The following is a 23569-nucleotide window of genomic DNA, read 5'->3' on the forward strand; positions in this document are numbered from 1 at the left end:
CCTTTTGAGTCACTGGGAGCCAAACCATAAGCAAGTCTTTTTAGAAAATGTTCTCCAAAGTTGAACACAGCCCATATACATTGTTATAAAACACGAATAAGACAGTAAATGTGTATTTCTTCTAAAGTGAAGCGGAGACATTACACGAGCGATAAGGGCATTGTTTTTATATCCAAAACTCTCTGTGTAGTACTGACAGTTGTTTGCGCCTTTCGATGTCGTCACCACACGAGCGCCTTTATTATACGTAACTTCCTGTGGAACTTCCTTTTTCAGCGTAGCGAGAGGAGAGGGACAAGCAGCTAAAATGAGGTTAGGCATTTTAACTGATAAATGTTAGAAATAAAACGGTTTTCTCGTCTATGCTAAGTCGCAGCGCTCACCTAACCCTGTAGTTTAAAGGCCTTTCTCAGAAGTTGTGTTATTTAGCGCAGTTAATTTTATTTACGTGAAGTTAAGCATTGCGTATGGCGCCGGTTCATCTGCCGGAGTAGGATGGCACGTTACATTTTAAATATAATCCACCGCCATCCATGGATTTAAGACACGTTTTGGATAAGAATCGAACATAAGATGTATATATTTTCTCTCTTAGATTATTTTAAAGTAATTATTACGAATTTTTGTACCTTTTTATGAAGTCAGGTACTTGTCAGACGGACTGAATGAACTGGATTCATTGGAGTTTTTCACCAATTGCATTTACTTAAACATGATTTATGGTTGTTTTACGTTACAGTAAGGTTTCCAGGGATACGTTGTATGAAGCCGTGAAGGAGGTCCTGCAGGGCTCTCTGGCCAAGCCGAGGAAGTAAGTTTATATGAGGGAAAACTACTGAGCCTGGAGATGAAATGCAGGAATGGCATGTCATTAAGTAACATTTAATCTCTTTGAAGGTTTGTGGAGACAGTGGAGCTGCAGATCAGCTTGAAAAACTATGATCCCCAGAAGGACAAGCGTTTCTCCGGCACTGTCAGGTTCGACCTTTTACTGTTTCACCCAACCTTTTCCTTGTTTGCTTCCAGCCCTGTCTGAGTAGTAACGCAGCCTGTTTTATGGCAAGGTGTTGAAATCTTAAAAAAGTAAAGAAAACAAAAAGTAAGCTAAGACAGGCCAGGGGCAGACATGGAGAAGTTCTCTGGGTAGTCTGACTGAGCTGACCCAGCCTTGGCTGGTGGAGGCGAAGCAGACGGACCCCTACCCTGGGTCTTAAAACATGAGGGAAGGCTTTTGATGGCTGAGCTGGTAAGTTCATGTCCTCAAGCCGACCAATTTTCATTAAGTTACCAAAGAGGTCAGCTGGACACCGACCACAGTGGTGGTAAGGGTAAGAATTTCTCTATTACAGTTGAATCAGGAAGGTTGGATGAGAGCATATTAGTTTCCATATCTGGCTAAGAATTAAGAGATTTCATAGTGCAACATAAACAGTAGTTTAAGTGTTACGCATTATAATAAATTTGATATGGGCAGTAGAAATGGACATTCTCCCTGCCATTTCAACCACAGTGATGGCACATTATTCAGCCAGGCCCATGCTGAAAATTCTTACTAATAATGGGTGGTTTCCTCTCAATCATGTCCTGCCTCGCTTCCAGCTGATGGCTCCTGCGGGTTAATGTGAGGTCTAACTGCTTTGTTAAATACGCAGGCTGAAGACTCTCCCCAGGCCAAAGTTCTCCGTGTGCGTCCTGGGAGACCAGCAGCACTGTGACGAGGCCAAAGCCGCCGAGCTGCCACACATGGACATTGAGGCTCTCAAGAAACTCAACAAGAACAAAAAGCTGGTCAAGAAGCTCGGTATGAAGTTGACATCATGGCCCGCGAGACACCTGGTTTGTTATGACAGAACTCCCGATTGGCTTTTTAACATTTAACATTGCTTTTTGTTTTCTGCCTCCCCTCTTTAGCCAAGAAGTATGATGCTTTCCTGGCCTCTGAGTCTCTGATCAAGCAGATACCTCGTATCCTGGGCCCTGGGCTGAACAAGGCTGGCAAGTTCCCCTCCCTGCTCACCCACAATGAGAACATGAATACGAAGGTGGATGAGGTCAAATCTACCATCAAATTCCAGATGAAGAAGGTATGCTTGCCTTGCAGTACCCAAATCTGATTAATCCCTCCTTGTAATCGGCTTATTTTCCAGTTTTGAATTATCTCTTGTGAATGCCGAGTGTCTTTTGGGGCGGTTACTGAGCAGTGTATTTGTGTTACAGGTGCTCTGTCTGGCTGTAGCTGTTGGACACGTGAAGATGACAGAAGATGAGCTTGTGTACAACATCCATCTGGCTGTCAACTTCTTGGTGTCTCTGCTGAAGAAGAACTGGCAGAATGTACGCGCTCTCTACGTCAAGAGCACCATGGGCAAACCCCAGCGCCTCTACTAAATGACAGCTTTTCTATTAATAAATATGTGGAGATGCTCCAAAGTTGACTGTTTCTGGTGTATTTTTTTGGGGTTGGACTGAAGGTCTGGTTTTTATAGATTTTACCCTCATATTTTCAACTGCAACCTCACCAGTTCATAGTTTAGTTGTATCTTTTTGTAGAGAAAATTTGTCAAAACATTAATGGAATACCCACAGCTGCACTCAAATTCTTTTTTTTTTTATAAAGAATGAAAAATGAATCATCCTGATTAGTAGAAGAACAAAACACAAAAATCTATAAAACGCAAATGTAACTAAATAGTAACTGCGCTGATTAAAAATATTGGTGCTTATTGATTCGTTCCTCCTGATGTGTTTCTGATGTTGTCAGTTCAGTATACATGCTGACAATCCCACGAAATTTAGCTTGAAACACTAATGCTGACAAGTTTTAAAAATTAAAAAAGTATGGAAGATGACATTCACTTTGATGATATTGGTTAATACCAATAAACATGCACTTGTTTTTTTTAAATATTTTCTGTAAGTAATCACATGATGAAACAGGACAGTTTGATGTTAAATGTGTTTGAGGTGCACTGACTACAGAGGCTCATGATGGGGGGGAAAAGGATAATCCATCAAAAACTAGGAGGAGACTCAGTGATAAGTGAACTGAAGTAATGAGGAACATATTGAACTCACTGAGTATTACAGTCAGGCTGCAAGTCAAGTTTGTGGTGATAAAAAGAAATGCTCATTTATGTCAGGTCTTCTGACCTTAAACTTTTGTTAAACAAACATCAAGAAATGAGTTCAGCGTAGCCAAATATCCCCTGTGCCGTCATCTGAAGTGACTGGATTTAGTGTATATTTAGGACCCAAATGTTTGCCTTTTTGGAGGACAGTGAGTGTGATGGGAACTGCACATTCGATTCATCACCTGCATTTATTTACTGAAGATAAAAACACAGCAACAGTTACGGCCATCGCTACCCATGAGCCTCTTGGGGCAGCAGACGTCCAGCTCCGATTTGACTGTGGATCTCCTAATAGGATTATCTGTTCTCAGCTCAGGAGAAAGGCTGAGGGAGAAATGAACCAAACACGAACAGCAAATTATAAGAATGTATTTGATTTTTCATTAACAATGACAAATCCGCTGCTTTGACTGTGAAGAGGATTTAAACGACTCAATCTGTTTATTTTACCTGACTAAAACACTTGGATTATTTTTGCGAAGACGCAATGAACACTCAGGTGAGTCAAATAATCTCCCAGCTGGCCTTCCTGTTCCTGTTAGCACTGATTGACACTTTATATTCACTAACTGTATGATTCAGTGACAAAGATAATGTTTCTGAGTTCATTTCAGCCGGATGCAGAGACAAACAGCTACTGTCCTTCCATCATGCTGGACAGTGAGGACAGTGAGGAAGGTAAGAGCTACATGAAAATCTTCACAAAACATCCGCCCAGTTTCATTTGTCTGAATTTAAACTGGGTTGAATCTTTAATGCAGAAAGCAGCCAAGAGGAGCTACCGGTCACAAGCTGGAATGAGCTGTCCATCATTGAGCGTGTGGGCCTCAACAGGTGACACTGTTTACCTGCCATACAGGCTATCATGGTGTATTTAAATGACATGATGTAACTTTTCACTAAAGTTTCAGCGGTTTTTTGTTCTGACAGTGTGGAGATGTCAGAGAAAGATTTGGAGGTAAGACCCCACGCTTCTCTTTGGTTGTATAATATACCACAGATTACCTGCTGTTTTTAAATATTTCAACAGTTCTTACAATCGAACACCCATTAAAGACTGAAGGGAAGAGCCTTTCAGTGATGGTGAACAAAATGCGCAGTCCTCTTTCTGTGCTGAAGTCTGTCTGAAGCTAATGAGTTAGAGTGGATATCGTTTTGATATTATCCCCCCACAGCAAACCATCGGTGAAACTAAAACTAAACTAAATGAGGACAGTGGATTTTGTCTCCTCTCACTACATTGAAAGTGCATCAGGAAGGGGTCATATAAACAAGAAAAAACAAACTACCGCAAGACAAACCTGCTTCACTGTTTGTATGACTGTTTAGAAACAGACATGGAAGAGTGCAAACCTCTCCTTAAATGTTTAAACGGCAACCTTCTGTCTGTCTGAGTGCTATGAGGAGTGTTGATTCTGATATTGTTCTGAATGACAAGATTCCTAAGCAGCTCATGACATTTATTTATTACCAAACCTGACACATTCACATCACAGAAAAATTATGGTAATTAACCTTTTTTATTATCTCCCTTAAGCTGAAGTTTCATGTTTTAGTTTCAACCATAAAAAATACAGCTGAATGAAATTCTCTCCTGCACCAGGGATCAACACCTGACGAAACATACGTGTGTGGTGAAAACCTGAGTGAATGAAATGTTTTGCTTGCAGACGGCCTTCTCTCAGATCGCCCTGGCGTTTCGCTGTGACCAGTACACCCTGAAGCAGAGGCTGCAGGCGGAGGAACACGCCCGCAACCTGGCAGAAGAGAACATCCAGCTGGAGCTGACCAGAGGCAGAGAGACCCTGGAGGTGCAGTAAATGACAGGTGATCTGAAATGAGCCTCGTTGACACCAGCAGAGAGCAGGTACACATGTGTGTCTGTGTGTGTTTTCAGACACTGAAGGGACTGTGTCTGGACAGCAAGCGCAGTAAGATCCTGCAGAGGCTGGAGCTGTCCCTGGACATCCTCAGTGGGACGGTGGAACGAATCTCCAACACAGCTGAGGTGCTCGGTGCTGTGCACCAGGTACACTGAGGCTCCTCTGCTCCTATTTGCTTTTGGATGTCTTAGTAGCATTTGAGACTGTGGTTTCTAACCAGGGCCCCAAAAAGACATTTTGTAGACTTTTTGGGGCCCTGGTTAGAGGGGTAGTCAGAGGGATAAAGAAAATAAATTATGGTTATATCATGTTTTCTGGCTTGTCTCAAACTTCTGCCTTATGAAATACTGAATACTCTCACTTCTTCAAACCTCAAAATATCCTTCAAATGAGACAATTGGAGAAGGAAAATTTACCTTTTTTTGGTTGAACTGATCACAGCTCAAGCTCCTGACACATAGACATAAACTTGATGCAACAAGCCTTTAACAACTGTTTTTAGTCCAGATGCTCTTTGGCCTTCTCTCACATCAGGGTCAGTCAGTGAAGGACTCTTTCCTGAATGTTATCTATAAAAACCCCAAAGAAACTCACAGCTACCACCTGCTAAAACAGACTTGTGTATGTTTATATGTTTTAGAAACATATAAAGTGGGATACTTCAGTTAAATGTGGGCTCACAATCTGAAATCTCTTTCCATTTTTGCATTACACTAGTTTCTTCAATCATTCATTTAACTGTGGTATCAAAGTATTGATGTGCAGTGCATTTAAAGATATAAAATGATGCTTTCGCTCAGTGTGGTTCTATATGATGCTTTACTCTTCCCGTCTTTGACAGGAGGCTCGAGTGAGTCGGGCTGTCGAGCTCATGGTGGCTCACGTGGAGAATCTGAGGAGACGACATGACAGAAACGTGGCTGAGCTGGAGGAGGCCAAGAAGGTGATCCAGCAGCAGAACTCCTGCAGAAACATCGTCGATCCCAGAGCATCTCCAGGTCTCTGACGTCGTGTTTGTCTTGTTCTACTGTCATGTGCTGCATTCAGCTGACCAGTGGATGTCTTGTTGTAGATCCAGAGGAAAGTGAAAATAGAAGGAAAAGCTCTCAGCAGGTATGCATATATTTAGCTTATTGGACAGATTGCAACTTCCACCTTCATCACCTCAGTCTGCCTTTTATTTGTGTTCTTCTTCCACTTTTTTCCATTAGAATAGCGGTCGTCGAAGGGTCAGTGTTTCAGTAATTTCCAGCAAAACCCAGGTGAGGAGGTTTCTTTAGTGAACTCTGCCACTTCGGTTACAAATGTTATCATCCATAACCCTAAATGAGCTTTGTCTTCTTTGTCTCCTACAGGAGAAGATAAAGAGAGATTTGAAGAAGCGGGCTGCTCATGGAAGATCCTCCAGCGAGAAGTCCATCCGCTCCTGCCCGTCTCCATCTCAGAGCTCCGAGTCCAGCTGCTCTGCCATGACCAAGGACGACTGCTACTCAGTGGATGACAGGTCCAGAGAATCAAAGCTTATGCTTTATATTGGGGCCACGTGATCAGCAACATCAACTGATTTTCTTTTTTTCTCTGTATTTTTTGTTTCCAGGCCATTGGATGCAGAAGAGACTCAGTCAGAAGCTTCAGTTGTTCAGCTTCCTCTGCAGTCCTCTCCCATCCCCAACCCAGAGTGCCTGCCATCAAAACTACTGACCACCGGGAAGATGCAAAGCAAAAAGTACAGCTTGGGCTCGCCGGTCATGAACAGATCAGCAGACACACCACACCACAACAGCCTGCACTGAACATCACATTTGCTGAAGCTTTTTAATTCTTGTTCCTCTTGATAAATACATATTTTCAGGTCAAGGCAAAGTCTCAGAGATCATAACAGCACAGGTAGCAGCAGGTAGTGATAGTGTGAAAATGTGAGGAAAAAGGCACTTACAGGATATTTGCTCAGCACCAGTAAAAACTACAACCTGAAAAACCACCATTAGCAAAAGGCTGTTTGTTGTTTCTTTCAGCCTTTGTTAGTTTGCATTAATAGTGTACAGGAGAAATGGAACTATAAGTATACGTCTCCTTGTTTCAGTTCCCCCCCGGATACATTGCGACAGAGACACAAGGGCAGATCTTCCTTATCAAAGAAAAAAGCAGACAAGGAAAAAAGGAGTAAGAATATTTATCGACGATTCTCTCTGGCCTCGTAAGTCAGCACGTTTTAAAAGCCCTGTGATGACTGTGATGTTGCCCCTCTGCATTAACACTGACTGACTGATCTCCTCAGGTATGGATCTTCGTGGAGGCAACGTCCCCTGGCTCGCTGGTTGTATCGCTGTCGCTGGGCGCTCCTCTGCATGTACCTCTTTGTGCTTTTCTGTGTCATAACGCTGACCTATTTCTTGTTGGAAGCTTCATGATGGAGCTTCTGTTTTCTGGAATATAGCTGAAATACCTGTGTCAGTGTGGAGAGCTCTTTGTATGGGAATACAAAACATTTTGATTTGAACACTTTTGTTTGTGTGTCTTTGTGTGTCCCAGAATATATAACATAAACCTCCACCTTCAGTACAGCAATGACACAAACTTAACATTATTTTTTATTATAAATATACAAAAAAATATCAAAACTGATACAATCACTTGGTTAGTAACAAAGCACCATACTGCAGTGAAAACATTCATCAAACCACCGTTAGAGGCATCAGTGATTAATTATTAAGAGTTACTAGTGAATGTGAAGATGGAGCTCACTTCACATCAGACAGATGTTAAGTTTTAACAATATATATTAAAAAGAGCAATGCATTTTCACAGGTGTATCATTTTTTTATCTGTCTATGTTGCAAGGGAGGAACTTTCAGTAACAGATAAATATTGGATAATATTGAAAATTATATTAAGAATGGGCAAAGTTGAAAACTACTGTAGGTGAATTTTATGTGCAAAATGTGTGCCAGCCACAAAGAAATTCCCGAAACCACAGCAAGTTCGTTTTAAGTCTTGATGATCCACTTGTAACATTTATAAAATCGTATTCACCTCTGAAATTTTTTAGAAACATCAACATTTAGAAAACAATTCAGAATAAATAAAACTGGCATATCACCTTACGTTAAGTTTTAAATTAAAAGATGAGGAGGAAGTGTGCACATTAGGGTACCGACAGGTCCACGTTTTCTGCATCATGTCAACATATAATCTCACAGAGAGTCCAAAGCCTTAATAAATACAGAGATAAATAGATAAGAAAAACACACATCCTACTGAACAACTGCAGAGCAGTAGACGTCTCAGCTACACCTGGCTAACGATTTCAGCATCCTCTGCGATGAACCACTGGATTGGAGTTCCGTCTGCAGCTCTCTGGAGGATCACATTACCTGAACCCTGTGAAAATAGCCATGAAATAAGTGATCACCTTATACTTTCTGTACACAAATGGATTGTATATATTTATCAGGGCTGCAACAATTAGTTGATTGAAAGAACAACCAGCAAAATTTTAATAATCAGTTTTGTTTTTTAAGTATAAATTCCTGAACATGTAACAGTTACAGCTTCGCAGTTGTGAGAATTTGTAATTTTCCATCACCTTAGACTAAAGGAAACACATTTTTCATTGTTTTCCAGACCAAACGAATCGAAAATTAATGTAATTTTTGGTTGCAGCTCTAATACGTATTAAAAGTCTATAATTAATTACTCCTGTCTGACCCAGACATCACATCACAGTGTGTTATCACTGTATCATTATTAGTACCAACCTGTTGAAATAAGGGCAGATGAGGTGAAGTGGGGCTCTTGGCACTCAGGGAGCTCTGCTGGTCCACACAGCTTGGCCTTAACTTCTGCAGCTGATTCCTCTGATGCCAGGACTTCAGCTCCTCTGACACAATCTCCCTGGGCATCAGCCTGATGGCATGGTTTGGGTACTCCTTCAGCGAGGGCGTTCGCACCAGCCTGGTGTAAGGAGGAGGAGGCTTTAGGATTCTCCTGGCTGGCGAAGCTCCCTCTTGCCACTGTCTTTGCTGGGGGCTGCAGGCCATGTCCAGGTCTTGAGGGGAGAGGGGACCATCTTCTGCCATGGCCCTGGCGTAGCTGAGGCTGGACTGAGACTGGCCGGTGTTCTTGCCGGTCAGGCTGGAGAGCCCCTTTTTTTGTGCTCCAATGTGGAATCCATAAGGTGGCGGGCAGAGCTTTGGGATCTCAGTTGGTCTGTCCTGGCCAGGAGAGCTATTAAAGGAGGAGGAGGAGGAGGAGGAATGCTCCGAGCTGCTGTCCTCAGAGCTGGACTGGTAAGGGCGAAGGGGGGAGTATTCTGGAGAACGCACCATGAAGTCGGCTGCACAACGCCGCTGCGGCAGTCTTGCTCGCCCTCGATTGTTCTCCGAGCTGAGGCGCTCCTTGTCAACAGATGGCTTACCTTTGGGTAGTCTGAGGGGAAAAATCGTGTAAAATTATAGTAAACATGTTGTTATGCTCTTTTTGCATCAGTGTACAAATGCATCTGACCTCTCGGTGTACCTGAAGGACTGGGAGTACTGTCGGCGTACGTGCAGCTCTGGGGTGGAGGGGGCGCTGGTGGAGTGGTTGTGACGCAGGGCTGAGTTCTTGATAAACTGCGAGAGGGGAATCCTACAGCTCTCTCCAGATGCCTGGGTTCCTGCAGGACTACTGCACACAACAAAACAGAAAGGACGCTGTGAGATGTGCAACACATTCTGTGGGTTGTGCTCTTACTGTACCTTTGTAAGTCAGTGGTGGGAGTGCAAGTAAATATGAGCTATCAAGTCAAAGTAACTTTTACACTATTAAAAATCAAACATCTAACTCAGCACACTGAGAAATTTAAAGGTGTTTTATTCTTACAGCTATAACCTTTTTAAACAAACGGAGTGGAGGTCATTGGTTTCACTCCACCCTCTACAGTTGTATATTCTTCTACATTTCTTACCTTGACCTGCTGCTACATGCAGATTGAGGTTTAGGGGCCTTCTGGTAAGGCTGATCCAGACTGGACTCCTTCCATGGTGAATTCTGGATGGGGGAGCGCTGGTACTCCACGCTGAGCTGGCTTTGTGACTGCTGGGACAACTGAAGGGTCTGGGCTGACAGCTGGAGGGGGTCTGAGTAGGAGGTGTCCAACACCGGCGGAGAGAGATCACTGGGCGAGTCCACATCTATGGAGGACATCAGAGATTCTGTACGAGGCAGGACTATCGGGGTGTGCGTTTGTTTTTTGTGTCCAGCCTGTTTATTTCCATTTGGTGATTAATTCATTTTGATGGATGTTAATGTTGCTGTAGCTGCCCACTACAAAATATCTCTAACCTAAATTAACAAGGTAAAGTATCCAAGTACATTTACTGCATACAAGTGTGGTATTTAAGTAAAATTTTGAGGCACTAGTATTTTTACACTGTGGTATTGATATGTGAAGGTAATCTTGAGAGTTTATACGTACAAATGTCCTCCATACTTACCATCATCCAGGGCCACCACATCAGACAAGGAGCTGTCATCAGACATGCCCAGATCTGCACACAGAAAGGGAACATTTTAAAAGTGTCCTGCAAACCAACTGTATGTATTTGTGTGTGCAGTATGCAGTTTGGCCTGAAGGGGGCAGCAGTGTTACTCACCTTTGCTTTGGCTGGTTGAGATGGTGATGCACGGTGAGTTGCACTCACTCTTGATCCTGTGCTGGAACACGGCCTCCTGCAGTTCCCTCACTTTCTTCTCTTCCCTCTTGCACTGCTGGAGCCGGCTCTTCTTCTGTGGTTTACTGAGGTGCTCCTCGAGGGAGAGTTTGCGAGTCGCCTCATAAATCTGCTGCTGAAGGGCTAAGTCAGTTTCCAGCGCTTGCAACTCTGAATCCTATGATACAGATACACTCTGACGTTTAGTTCTGATGAACTGGAGTCTCTTTTACTTTCTGTTTTTCTTTATTCAAAAACAGCAAACATGGATGCTGGCTTGTACCTGTTTATCCAGATGGATCAGACCTTCGTCCAGTTTGAAGGAAGCCCCAATTCTCCTTCTGACTCTGGGTGGCTTCTCATCGGGCATCAAAGGATAGTCTGAAGGCAGCTTACCTGTCAGCTCCTGTGAATTCAAAATATAAACACTGACTACAAAAGATGGAAAAACCCTTATAAAGAAACTATAATTACAAGCGTTCATTCAGAGCTATTACAAAGTTCCTTGTACCTAATAAAAGCACAAAATAATGTCTTGGTAGTGTGTGAATGCTGTCATCTAGGAGTTACTTACTGCCTCCCTGATGCAGAGCTTTCTGAGCTCCAGCAGGCACAGCTCCAGATGCTCCTCCAGAGACTGGTGCTTCAGCTTCAGGGCTCTGGTGTGTGTGCTCAGGTCTTTCACCGGGGACGTTGGGCTGTCTGGACCTGCAGTGAACACACAGCAGATCAGGCTTTCCTCATCAGGATCTGTGTCAGCCATGAAAATAAACATACTATCTGATATTTCTACTGTATATAATGTACTGTGTTAACAGACTTACTACAGTGCATGGTTTTCAGGACTACAGCTGGTGCTCTGCAATATTGTGTGCAGTGCTAACATATGCTAACATTAGTTCTTGTTGGTACTGAGTTGGTATCAGAGATGTTTGTGAATGACATGGTGCGATGTCATGTGGGCTGTCGCCAGCACTGCACGTCTGTCATGTCTGGACAATGTCTTTGTGTCTTGTTTTAACTGTGTGTGTTCTTTGTCTGTGGTTAAACTGAATCAAATTCCCTTTAGGACAGCAACATAAGTGAAAATGAACATCTGCCATTTGTGAACAATCAGAGCATTTTATTTGTTCAAGATTTTCTCGTAAGATAAGCTGCAACTTTTGATTTCTTTTTTCAGTCATCCAGTCCCAAGCTATGCATGACAATCAGAAAAAAAATTAGACGGTGTATTTGTGAATTTTGTAGCGATGTTCTTACCAGAGTGCAAGATAATCCCACTGTCAGTGTCACTGATCTCCTCTTTATTCTCAATGGCTGTCATCTTGACAATCTGTTTTTAAGCTTTTAGGGACACCTGTTGACATAAGCAGATATCACATTAGATTAGTAAAAAATAAGACTGAGTCCCGATAAGAATTAGGGCTAAGAGATTGTCTTGTTGTTTTCCTCTACCACGACTTCATTCACGCTCACTCCTGCTGCTTTACTTAACAAAAGTGAATGACTAGCGAGTGTCCTTTCACACAGTTATCCATGCAGCTCTCCATCACCGCCTCCTCCTCCTCCTCTTCCTCCACCTCTTTCTACCTCCCATGCTCACTCACAAAAGAGGCAGACCCCCACGCTTGACTCGGCACATGTGCGGGGGTTAATCCAAATCGTGGTGCCATGGTGACGGGGCACAGCACTGCTCAATAGGGGAGCGTGTCCCCATGAGGCGTGTCAGAGGGCGTTTAAAGAGCCCAGACCCCGAAAAGGAAAGCAGATGGCAGCGGGAATTACCCCACTCATGGACTGCACCTGTTTCCCCCGCGTACCCCTCCCTCAGCTCCTATTCAACCAGTGTCCAGAAAACCCTCTGGGGGCTTTGAAGTGGAAGAATGTCTCAATGCTGGGCTTGTCGGCGCAGCATCAGATCACAAGGTCCCTGCTGACTCCTGTGCAACACTGCCCATTTCACTGACACACTTTCACAAACAGGCGAGCGCAGTTCACTTTTATGGCTTGCTCTGCTCCATTGTTGCTTTCCACCAAACATCTGACTGACAATACACAAAAAACGAGTTGCACGAAGGAACAATAAGAAGAAGAGGAAAACAAGGACAACAACAAATTAGAAATAGCATTTAGAGATAAGTCAAGGCTTATAAAACCTGGCTAGGAGCTCTGAGTGTTACTGTTTTGGTGAAATTACCCCAGGACAAGAAGAGGGAGTACTTTATTTTCTTCTTTTTTTTTTAGGTCAATCAATTTATTCTGGATCTCACATGTCTGCCATTACTCTCGTGTGCTCCTAGAAAAAAACCCCCTGCAGATCACAAGAGTCAGCGCCACAGGTCCTAACACGATTAAAGAAAATCATGATTAAAGGGTATAGCCAGTCTGCTTTAATGACACATGTTAATAAAATGATAGTTCATAAACCTAATGACTCCTAGAGCAGTCTATGTGTTAATATGTAAACAAAACTCAAATGAGAAGTAAATTATATGTTATTAGACAGGAATTAAAGGGAAGAAAGGTGTCATAATTATAGACACCACATGAATGAATGTGTTGCTAAGGTTACTGTGTATAATCCTCAACTCTTGTCTCACTATCTGTGTTTGGAGATTGGTATCAGGCCTTTTCCTGTAGGCAGCAGGAAGACACAGAGCTTGTGTGGATGAAAACCTCCTCTAACAGGATATTATTGTGTATCCCATAGGCCTGACCCATTCACCGCAGCAACTCATGTGAACTGACGCAGCTATGGGCAGTCGGTAGCACAATGAGGCACAGGAGCTTGAGTCAGTAAAACAACACTGCAACAAAAGCCCTGTATCCACCAACCGGCCTCAATAATCTGCTGTGGGCGCAATATCTGCTGACAACTCTGCTTCAGGGCTGAGCAGAGTTGTTGGGCCAATACTGAGGCAAGCCTGCAGTGAGAGGTGGAGAAAGGAACAGCGCAGAGTTTTTACTGTGCAAGGTTGGGGTCTGCTGCACTTTCAGACGCACGGCTCCATGCTGCAGCAATCTAAAACTAAAGACGTCAACAGGAATCCAGCCTGGTAATCAGAGACAGGCAGGGTAATGTGGGATTTACCCACTTGCACCCCATAACTCTCTGAAGACTTTCACAAGAGTCTGTGGTCGGAGGTTTAGGCTGAGTGAGTGGGTGGGTGAGTTTGGATAAAACAGGAGATCTCACTAGAAGCTGCAGCTTATTGCCAAGACGTCGATGCCATTTGTCATAGCTTTCAGAAAAACCTAGAGTTGTGGGAGTGTTGAAATTATACTGCTAGTGAGGGCCAGATAACAATACTTTTCTTGATCAAGGGTAACAGGAATAGCGGCCCATTTCCTGAGGGAATAGCTACTGATAGACATAGTCTCCACCCGGAAGACTCGACTGCTGATACAGTCCTAACATCTTAATTTGCGGTTCGTGTGATCACCGCTGATGACGACCATCTTGGAACGTGCTGGGGATGAGAAATGATGATCCCACCCATCCTCGCTACTCACCAGACCATGACAGTGTAACATCTACGGAAGTGGGTGTTTATGGCAATAGATCATGATGTGGATTCACTGTCTCCCAGACTTCCCCCACCACCCTTTCCCATGAGCCTTTGGAGCTGCAATCTCCTGGAATGCCTCCACCACCACCATGCTCATTACCACTGTGGTCGGCCCTGGAATTACCAATGGGGACCAGCTTCGCTGAGGAAACAGTGAGGGATGCCTGAAACCAGACCGAGGCCTGTTCAAACCCTGTAATTAAGATTCTCCACTGAATGCTGATACTATGGAAGAAACCAAACGACTTTACAGCATGCCTTATTTCAGAGTCTGATGAAAAGCCAAAATCCATTCAGCAAAATGGACCCACTCTGTACACAAGATGGGCTTCTGGAAGAGAAGTGCATCAATGTGGGGGAGTAGCAGGAGAAAAAAAAGAAAAAGATGAAGTATTGTATTACAAAGTGCCTCGCTGGGGTCAGATCTTTGTTTTTAGAAGCAGTGCTGAGTGTGGAAGCTCCACAGACTGCAGCATTACATGCTCAACAGGCTGTGATAACATATAAAGGTTATGAGTAGTCTGTATCAAAGACTCAAACACTGTCAGCCTCTTTCCTTTGTCAGATAATCACTGTTAAGTAATGGAGGGGCCTTAGTGTTCCAGCAGAAACAATGCAGGGGTAATAAGCACCATATCGGCCTGCTCTCAGTCACTGGAGGCCATATGCTGGCCAGACACACCAGCCCTGTCACAGCTCAGTGACAGCGTAAATACAGAGGGCAAGAAGAGATGCACCATTGTTCTCCAGAGGCTGAAAAGCTGGACGGGGATCACGACACCTTGTCCCTCTGAGTCATCATTTCTGAAGCCCCTGAATGGACACTGATGGTCGTCTCAGGCCATTGGCAGGATGTGGTTACAGCTTTTCACCCACAAGTACCCACCGTTGACAAGAGAAATAGGGACTCTGGGGGCATAACAACACAGAGGTGTTGTCTTTAGCACCACGGTAGCACTGCATGTCTGTCAACAAGTGGACTGTGGGATATTGTGTTTATTCTGCTGCTGTGGGCACAAACAACCTCCACCAGCCAGCATACTGTTCCACATGAGGCCTAAAGTGTTGTTTAACTGTGAATGCTATCTGTTCTGAGCCATGGTACAATGCAGAACCAGTGAGTTAACTCCACAGCTGTTTTGTATTCATTAGTCATACTTACTTATTCTGATAGATGTGATACAGAGTTGTTTTAACTCTTGGTCTGCTTTTATTTTGATATGGTGAAAGAAATACTCAGATCCTTAAATTACTTAAGTAAGTAAGTAACTGCCACACTATGAAAATATTCCATTACATGAGTAAAAGTACTTTAGTATTATCAACACAATGGATTTCAATTATTAGCAGGAATTCATTATATTTTCTTTGCTTCTCAAGTAAAATTTTTGTCTGTAACGCGACTAACGTTGGCAACTATAGCTACATTTTAAAAATTTTAAATTTAAATGTAAAAGGCACAGTATTTACCTCTGAAGTGAAGTTGGTATAGAAGAAGAAAGTAGCAGAAAAAATAAATAAATATAAATGATCGAGTAAACGTACGGAGTTACTTTTTTCACTTATTATAATGACATTTGAAGGTATTTCTATTGTTAAGGGTAATATACAGCCCAAATAGCAAATTGAGTTAAGATATAGCTCTATCAATGATTTTTGTTAAGTTTACCAACTTAAAACACACTTAACACACTTCATTCGAGGAGCTGCAACATCATAACAATGCAGCTCCTCTCCAGTTCGCTGTTTTCCCTTTAAATTATACTTTTAGCCTACAGAAAATCGCGTGTGCTTACCTTGTATTGTGATATCTGTCCCTCTACAGCATCCCTTCAGAGGCAGCGGGACTTACCGAGACTTTCTCTGCTTAGATGTGGGAGTGAACGCTTGGGACATCTGCCTCAGTCGACACCACTTTTTGGGTGAAGGGGGAAGAGTTCAATAAATATTTAAAAAAGTAATGTTTGCTAATTTGTTTCTTCTTATATTGACTTGAAAAGTTTTATCTTTCAGAATCCCCTAAAAATATTTATTTTCACTGATGTAATTGTTTGGAGCGTGAAACGTATTTTTTTTTTTTGGTGCCAGTTACATCCCCGGTCTTGTTTGAAATGGTTTGGTCCACCGCTGCCTACTTTCCAGACACGCTCTGTATATTGACACAGCACGCGACTCATTGAGAGGCTTTTAATTTGAAAAGACGCACAAAAGAAGAAAAGCAGGAGGGAGAGACTCGTTTTGGTAAAAGCCAGGACAGCTGGTAACTACTGTGGTGGCAGTGAACAAGTCAAGGCCACACTTACCTCCGCTTCTGCCATGACGATTCACCACCCAAGATTGTTTCTAGTAAACTATATTTGACCTAATTTTTCCGAGGAAAATATTTTATGCTGATAATTTATTTTTATATTATATTATATTTGCTAACTTTCTTCTTTCTTGTATAATGTGGATAATGCTAACACGCTACCCAAGAAAATTAGAAGTGTTAGTGTCAACATATATAATTAAAATAACTGAGGTAAAAGTACTTATTTTATGGAATAGCCTATTTCAGAATTACTAATATATGTTATTGTATTGTGATTACTGATGCCTTAATGTTTACATCATTTGATATTATCGCTATGATAATATAGATAGAATAAATTGGATGTATTATTCGGCTCAAGTACAAGTACCTCAAAATTGTACTTAAGCATATGTGAGTAAATGTATTTTTCGCTCCACAGCATTTATTTGAGAGCTTTTTGTGACTAGTCAATTTGCACATTAAAATTTCAAAAATCTTGCGTGTTGGTTGCATTTGTGTGTGAGATGCTTAACTAAAATAATCCAAATGAAATTCTGAAATAACAAACAGGCTACTTTTGTTTGCCTCCAGCCGGTTGCCTTCCACGACTCCCCCAAATGTCTCCAGTGCTTTAACCGGGCCCTTGGGTATTCCTAGCCTATATATCCTGAAAAGCTGCCTCCAGATGGCCTGTGCATTCTCCTCTCGTCCCGTGATGGAATGAAAAGATCAACTAATTAAACAAAGTCCCCATATCCATGTGAAAGAACCATGAGGGTCCTCGGGGAGAAGAGCTGCATGCAAATCAATCCCCACTGCTTGGAACTGTGCGAAAGGATAGCACATCCCTGCAAACCATAAAGCCTTTATTTCCACAGCACACATACACACTGAAAATCAAAAGTCATGATGGAAACAGATAAACAAACATACAAATGTGTTACACTGGGGGATTTTTGTTCTGCTGAGTTATTTCTCCATTCACAAGTGAGGAGTTAGACTGCAGTGGCCCTTCCACTGAACAAACAATTATACAGTGTCATGCTTCTCTAAGCATGACAAGTTGAAAAAAAGATAATCATAAAAAACATAAAAATTACCCATCTTCTCAACAGCAGTAATTTCTCTTCCGTAAATACTCATCCACATGAGAACAAATACAAAATAAGCACTTCCTCTGCCTCTCAGAAACAGAACTGGGACACTTTAGGAAGACGTTTCTAAGTGTGGATTATGTTTTTCCTGGTATGAATGATTCTGTGATGTTTTTTGTTTTTTTTGGTTTAAGTGACTCAGCAGATAAAGACAGGGCTTCTGTGGTGATGGGAGCCTCACTGCTCAGATGTCTGGGTTCTCCTCAGGTTGTCCTTCACACGGACAAACTCTGGGATCTTCTGCTGGTTCTCCCGCCGCCTGATCTCCTCCTGCTCATACTGAAAAACAAAGGAAAAGTCAGTGTACCGATATGTGGCATTAGATTGTTTTGAGTTTCAGTCAGACCTAGTTTTAGCTATTTTATATACAGTTTGTAGTTGGCTCCCAGTTCACTAGTTGACTCCTCCTGGACATCAGTCTGAGTGGTCGTGAGATGATTTAAGTGGTAAGAAAAAAGCGAATTGCATTGCATTTGTAAGCCAATAATGCATTTACTTTTTTTTAAACATAGTTTTGTACATTTGAAAATGACCCAGTACCTTGATATTAAGCAAAACAAACAAACCAAAAAAAAAAACCAACAAAAAATATAACTAAAGTAACTCCAAACTGTACTTGCCTAAATGTACATAGTTACCTTTTACCACCCAGTACTGGCATTAGTCCTTAATATCTCAGACTGAATTCATTTGTATTTAATAATAACTTTGCGTCTCTCGGCTGGTTGTTATGTGCCTCTGACCTCTTCCAGCTTCTGCTGCCTCTTGCGAAGCTCCGTCTCCAGGTCTGAGGGCCGCCGTCGGGCCATCTCCTCCTCTTTGTGCAGCTCCAGTCTGCGCTGCTCCAACACTCGCTTCAGCTCCGGTTTCTCCTCCAGCAGGAGGCCCCTGCACAGTCAGTCAGAGTCACACTCACAGACACAGTCCACCCCGCCCTGCTTGGCTTCAAATACTGAGCACCTTTAGATCAGAGTGGAGGTGTTTCCAGCGTTTGTGCTGCCGTACCGTTTGTGGCTGAGCATCAGCTCCCGGTGCAGGTGCTGATAGCTGGGTGTCTCAGCTGATGAACCATTCAGTCTCCTGGGCTGAACGCTCTCGTCACTGCTGAAGTCTGCTGTGGACTGCCGGGCAAGCATGGGGTGGCCAACAGGAGCGTCTGAGGAGCAGGAAACAGTCGCATCATGTCGCTATCTGCTGACTTCAACTTTAAACTCCTCAGATAAATTCTATTTCCGATAAAACCTTGAAATGTATAAATAGAAAAACATTTTAGCAACTTTTGTGCTGTTAATGTGCCATTCAGCCAAAAAGTAATTAGATTAAAGATTAAATTGATTAAATAACAGTTGTAGTTTGAAGTATAACTTGAACATTTACTTAAAACTTAAAAATTTGTCTATTTTTGGAGGGAAGATTGATAAATCTATCATTCAGCATAACTGAAAAATAAAGATGCTTTTCATTTTGTCAGGAAGGAAATATTTAAAAAAAACCCAAAAAAGCTAATCTATAGATCAAATATTTGGTTTATAGGTCTTATTTAAATAGACTGATTGATCTAGTTGACAGAACAAATCGATCGAACAATCAAATATTTGATTGCTAGATCTTGTGCAAATATACTGCTTATTCTATCTGATAAATCACATAGACTGAGAAATCAAATCATCATCATCATGTTTGATGTGTAACATCTGAGTGATAGTTTAATATCAGTTTTGTGTGCATTTTTGTTCAGATACCTTTTTTGTGATATCCATATCCAGTTTTCTGTGGGTTAAGGGAGTATGAAGGAAGAAAAAAGAAAAGATTCACCGTTAGTAAATTATTACCTGTGCTGAACATGTTAACACTGATGTACCAAAACTGGTTTGTAAAAATATTTTCTTTAGTTTGATCTTCATCTGATTGCATGGATGCTATAAATAGATACTGTAAGACCTAAAGGGGATGGTGCCCTGGTGTGCTGCTTAAGCAGGAGAGCTTTGTTTACTTGGAGAAGAAAGATTATGTAACAGTAACGTAGATTTGTCCCCAACAGTGACTGTCTTTGGTGACGCATATCCAAAGTTCTAACAGTAGTAAAAAAAATGTTGGAAAATCTGCATTTATGAGAGTCAGAACAGAACAGCATGGGATGAAAAGCTGGCACGTCATCCTGCCGTAACATAATCAAACAGATACCTCTGCCGCACTGAAACCGGATAACCAGGAGGGAAGGGTCATATTGAACATGTAACAGATGGTGGATGCTGCTGTAACTGGTCTGAGCAGTCTCTCTTATACAAAGCCGAGCCAGCTGATAGACGTACATTTCTGTTCTGAACTAAACATAACATAAGATCACCTGTCACCAACATAAGCTTCCAAATCCTGTCCCTCTCCGGGCCCCTGCAGAGACGTTGAGTTGGGAGATAACCTGACTGGTGTCTGACCTGGTGGCAGCCATTGTTACAGTCAAAGCCTGCAGGGCTGGGACAGATTCCAGCAAAATCACTGCTCCTGATCTCTCACCTTCTTCCTCTCCTCCTTCTTGTTTCTTTCCGCGTAAGCACTGGAACATGGAAACTGCTAGCATTGGAATGACTATTTTCAAATGACAGTGCTAACGAGTGGCATGTTTATACCTGCACTGCTGTATAAATCTTAGCATACATACCTTACTGTTTATTCAATGTACAATGTCGATTGTACAATTCTGGTTAGATGCTAAATGCCGAACATATCTCTTGTCTCAGTTCTTGTACTTTGTGCAATGACAATAAAGTTGAATCTAATCTAACTCTAACTGCTCGATCGGTTTAAACTGAGAATCAGTGGGGCAAATCTGTAAACATAAAAAGCAACAAGACACTCTGGAGTATGAAATGTACACACTGAATAAATCTTGTGTTCGATAGCTTTCACTTTGTTAACAACACACATAAGCTTGAATTAAATCAATATCATAAATGAACGTACTGTAACACTGCTATCTAATTCAATAACACTGATCATCCTAATCTGCAAAATAAGAAAAGAGTATCTCTATTCTTTATAATCTACATAATAAATGGATAGAAAGATTATTTGAGATTCAAAATATATAATATATGTTTAAGGATTCAACATAAATCATGTACACTGTGAAGTCACTAAGGCCACACTTACAGCCTGACTAAAGTCAATTAAAGCTCTGACAGGAGGCCAGCAGACAAGACGTTGACCTCTCACTCACCAGACAGGACTGAAGGTTTCAGAAAACTACTTGCAAGGACTCACTTTTCTGGCAGTTGACCCCTCCATGGCAGGATGGTGGAGGTCCACTGTTTCTGTTTGGTACCACTGTTCCTGTTTTAGTCCATGGCTGAAAAAACATTCATGCCTGCTCACATAGTCCGTCTGAAGTCTGTTTCTTTGCTGCATCCAGGTCCAACATATTGCTGTTGATGAGGGATCCTCAGACTATATGTGCCACCGAGCAGTAGTCAATAGTGGTAGTAGACACTTAAATCTTATTACGCCATTCAAGATTACCTCTCAACCCCCACAGGCCATAGGGTGCTAGATTAGTTAATTGCCGCCGACACAAATACAGCTTAAAACCAGCCTTGCATGGCAGGAGCTAGTGCAGAAACTGTAGAAACAACAAGGGCTTTTAGGCAAACCAAAACACAGTGTATGGTGCGAAAGAGTGAGATTTTTCACGATATTTTCATCAGCTCTTACTGCTTGTAGTCAAAGTCTAACAGTGGCAGTTGCAGTATGCTGTGTTTGCTACATTTGAACTTATTGAGTAATAAATTACACAGAGATGTGAGTAAAGTAAACTGTGCATAGTCAACATCAAAACATTATCTTTGTCAGATCGCCCTGACTGTGCAAAAAACAACCTCGGTTTCCATTTGTGGTTGGCAACATCCAATGTGTTTACCACTGTAATATAAAATGACATGGCGCAAGCTTTATTTATGTATTTGTTTGTGTCTTTGTTTTTATTTTTGTTCATCTCATGGGACCAGACAAATAAATGTTACATAACTAAAATAAATGCAACAGATATGAAATAGGGTGTCCAGCTGAATTCGCTGTCCCTTCCACCAACTGGGCCTTCAAGGGTAAAAACAAACAAAACAACAACAGACTTCACGCATGTGTATGTGTCTGTGTGTGAACTGTATGCACTGACACATATAAAACAAAGTGTATGTGTATGTGTTTGTGCATGAATGTGGCAATTTGAATTATTTAAAACCAATTCAGCATTTATTTCTTTGCTTTTTGTTGTATGTAATCAGCTTGTTTGTGAGTCTTTTGCATGCAAATATGACTGACTGAAAAGTTGCTCATAGACAGAATGGCAAATTATATATGAATACTTTTATTTGTATTTTTATTTATTTGCAAAATTTATGTATTTACCACTGAGTACTGTCTTTTTCCTGGATCTTTTATGAGGTAATGAACATGTGTATGTTCTGTAAAGGTATTGACCATTCAAGTATTTTCCAGCCGTTTATAATGCATTTGTCCCGTGTTGTTGGATCTTGCATGGATCACTGCCTTTTGAAATTCTATTTACAATCAACACATTAAGTCTCTCACATGCTAGAGTACAAGAAATAATGTAACCAGGCTTATATGAAGTATTGTAAGCATAAATGTGTATTAGAATTATTGTGTTTTCCCATTCATTATAAATGTAAGACTAGGTAGAATCTAACTTTGCCACATTTCTCGTGAAACAAAACCTACTAACCTACCAATGCAATATAATTCTGAACTGAAGTATCATGTTTTTAGGTGTTATTAAGACATTTCTGTCAAATTGATGCAAATAGTTATGTTTATAATACGTCAGATAAGTCTAGTTAGATTAATTCATGAATACATTTAGAGTTATTCTGTTTTTATGTTTGTGTTATTGATTTCTTATTATTAACAAGATCATACATTTCTTGTGTGTTCATGCAGATTTGCTGTGTTGATTTTTTTCCCATTTAATGCAAGAAATACAAAGAAGAGGCTGTGTTTTTCACTTAATGGCCACACGGGGTCACTATACAAATATTTTTTTTTGTTTTAAATGTCCCATGATTCCATGCGGCTTCTCCCTTTAAGCACGACCCGGATGTGCCTTGCTCTCCATAGTTTGAATGTTGTGTGTGCGTGAGTGTTTGGCGACTGCTTGAGTGAGTGGAAGTCTGGTGTTTGTGTGTGTGTGTGTGTGTGTGTGTGATTGTTTGTTTTCATTGATGTTTTTTTAAAAAACCTACACACTGATCTTATTTGATCTGGTCTGAGTTCGGCTCTGCTCTGATCGGAGATGATAGGAAACCCGCTCGCTAGCCTCCGTGGCGATGAGCAGCTGGCAAGATTTTAACCTCCAGGGCCTCCACGCTTTATGTTGTGGTCAGAGGTGATGAATTGATCAGATATACTAGTTCTGGGTGAGTTTGGGTTCATCTCAAGCTTCACAATGGACAATGAGTAGAGAGGCGATTCTGATCTAACCACAACTGAAAAGCAGCTAGCAGCCCTGGACGGATGTTTGATCGATTAGAAAGTCCTACGTTACCCTCATGGGCCATTACCTGTGCCACTGTTTCAAAACCAAGATTTCTTTTCGTTTTTTTTGTAAAATTATCCAAACGCTTAAAGGGACTAAAGGTGGGGGAAAAAAGTGAATTAGGCTTCCTTTTCTACGAACTCCCCCGTGTTTTTTGCGCTGCCGCCCAAGAAGGAAGGACACCGGAGAAACAAAGGAGAGAATTTTCACTGATCAGTAACTTTGGAAGATGCAACACATAATGTATCACATCAAGCCCGGAAATGTAATGTAATGTAATGACTGAAATAAAAGGAAC

General features: G+C 41.7%; 4 protein-coding genes and 1 non-coding gene across 8 annotated transcripts; 3 read left to right on the forward strand and 2 right to left on the reverse strand.

Moving 5' to 3' along the window:
• Window positions 1-195: 195 nt before the first annotated feature.
• rpl10a (ribosomal protein L10a) lies at window positions 196-2430 on the forward strand. Its single transcript, XM_046397591.1, has 6 exons — window positions 196-312; window positions 740-811; window positions 898-978; window positions 1653-1801; window positions 1912-2084; window positions 2218-2430. Exons 1-6 carry the CDS (start codon window positions 308-310, stop codon window positions 2386-2388), a joined length of 651 nt encoding a protein of 216 aa, XP_046253547.1. The 5' UTR covers window positions 196-307; the 3' UTR covers window positions 2389-2430.
• A 512-nt stretch (window positions 2431-2942) lies between these two features.
• On the forward strand, window positions 2943-7510 carry si:ch211-163l21.11 (inositol 1,4,5-triphosphate receptor associated 2). Of its 3 annotated transcripts, XM_046396878.1 has the most exons (13): window positions 2943-3630; window positions 3746-3809; window positions 3893-3965; window positions 4062-4089; window positions 4802-4942; window positions 5029-5160; window positions 5856-6012; window positions 6087-6127; window positions 6226-6276; window positions 6370-6518; window positions 6612-6740; window positions 7098-7211; window positions 7293-7510. In XM_046396878.1, the coding sequence occupies exons 1-13, from the start codon at window positions 3619-3621 to the stop codon at window positions 7423-7425; spliced, it is 1224 nt and encodes a 407-aa protein (XP_046252834.1). In that variant the 5' UTR covers window positions 2943-3618; the 3' UTR covers window positions 7426-7510. The 3 variants fall into 3 exon arrangements, with proteins under 3 accessions (XP_046252834.1, XP_046252833.1, XP_046252836.1); XM_046396877.1 differs by lacking the exon at window positions 2943-3630 and having other exon boundaries at window positions 3657-3809; XM_046396880.1 differs by lacking the exon at window positions 2943-3630 and having other exon boundaries at window positions 3657-3809; window positions 7098-7177.
• Window positions 7511-7610: 100 nt separating this feature from the next.
• Window positions 7611-16160, reverse strand: inavaa (innate immunity activator a). The gene is made up of 10 exons (XM_046397956.1): window positions 16073-16160; window positions 11968-12064; window positions 11282-11415; window positions 10991-11113; window positions 10651-10885; window positions 10492-10545; window positions 9963-10188; window positions 9533-9682; window positions 8773-9442; window positions 7611-8395 (listed from the first exon to the last, which is right to left on the reverse strand). Exons 2-10 carry the CDS (start codon window positions 12029-12031, stop codon window positions 8303-8305), a joined length of 1749 nt encoding a protein of 582 aa, XP_046253912.1. The 5' UTR covers window positions 12032-12064; window positions 16073-16160; the 3' UTR covers window positions 7611-8302.
• Window positions 16161-17675: 1515 nt separating this feature from the next.
• Window positions 17676-21414, reverse strand: zgc:195245 (uncharacterized protein LOC565483 homolog). Of its 2 annotated transcripts, none has more exons than XM_046397361.1 (5): window positions 21088-21414; window positions 19466-19493; window positions 18729-18879; window positions 18467-18611; window positions 17676-18002 (listed from the first exon to the last, which is right to left on the reverse strand). In XM_046397361.1, the coding sequence occupies exons 1-5, from the start codon at window positions 21139-21141 to the stop codon at window positions 17901-17903; spliced, it is 480 nt and encodes a 159-aa protein (XP_046253317.1). In that variant the 5' UTR covers window positions 21142-21414; the 3' UTR covers window positions 17676-17900. The 2 variants fall into 2 exon arrangements, with proteins under 2 accessions (XP_046253317.1, XP_046253316.1); XM_046397360.1 differs by having other exon boundaries at window positions 20985-21414.
• Window positions 21415-22886: 1472 nt separating this feature from the next.
• On the forward strand, window positions 22887-23215 carry LOC124064064. The gene has a single exon (XR_006844222.1). It is a non-coding gene; the product is annotated as a small Cajal body-specific RNA 2 (non-coding RNA).
• Window positions 23216-23569: the final 354 nt, after the last annotated feature.

Source organism: Scatophagus argus, chromosome 8 (assembly GCF_020382885.2).
Source record: "Scatophagus argus isolate fScaArg1 chromosome 8, fScaArg1.pri, whole genome shotgun sequence".
Classification (NCBI taxonomy): Eukaryota; Metazoa; Chordata; class Actinopteri; family Scatophagidae; genus Scatophagus; species Scatophagus argus.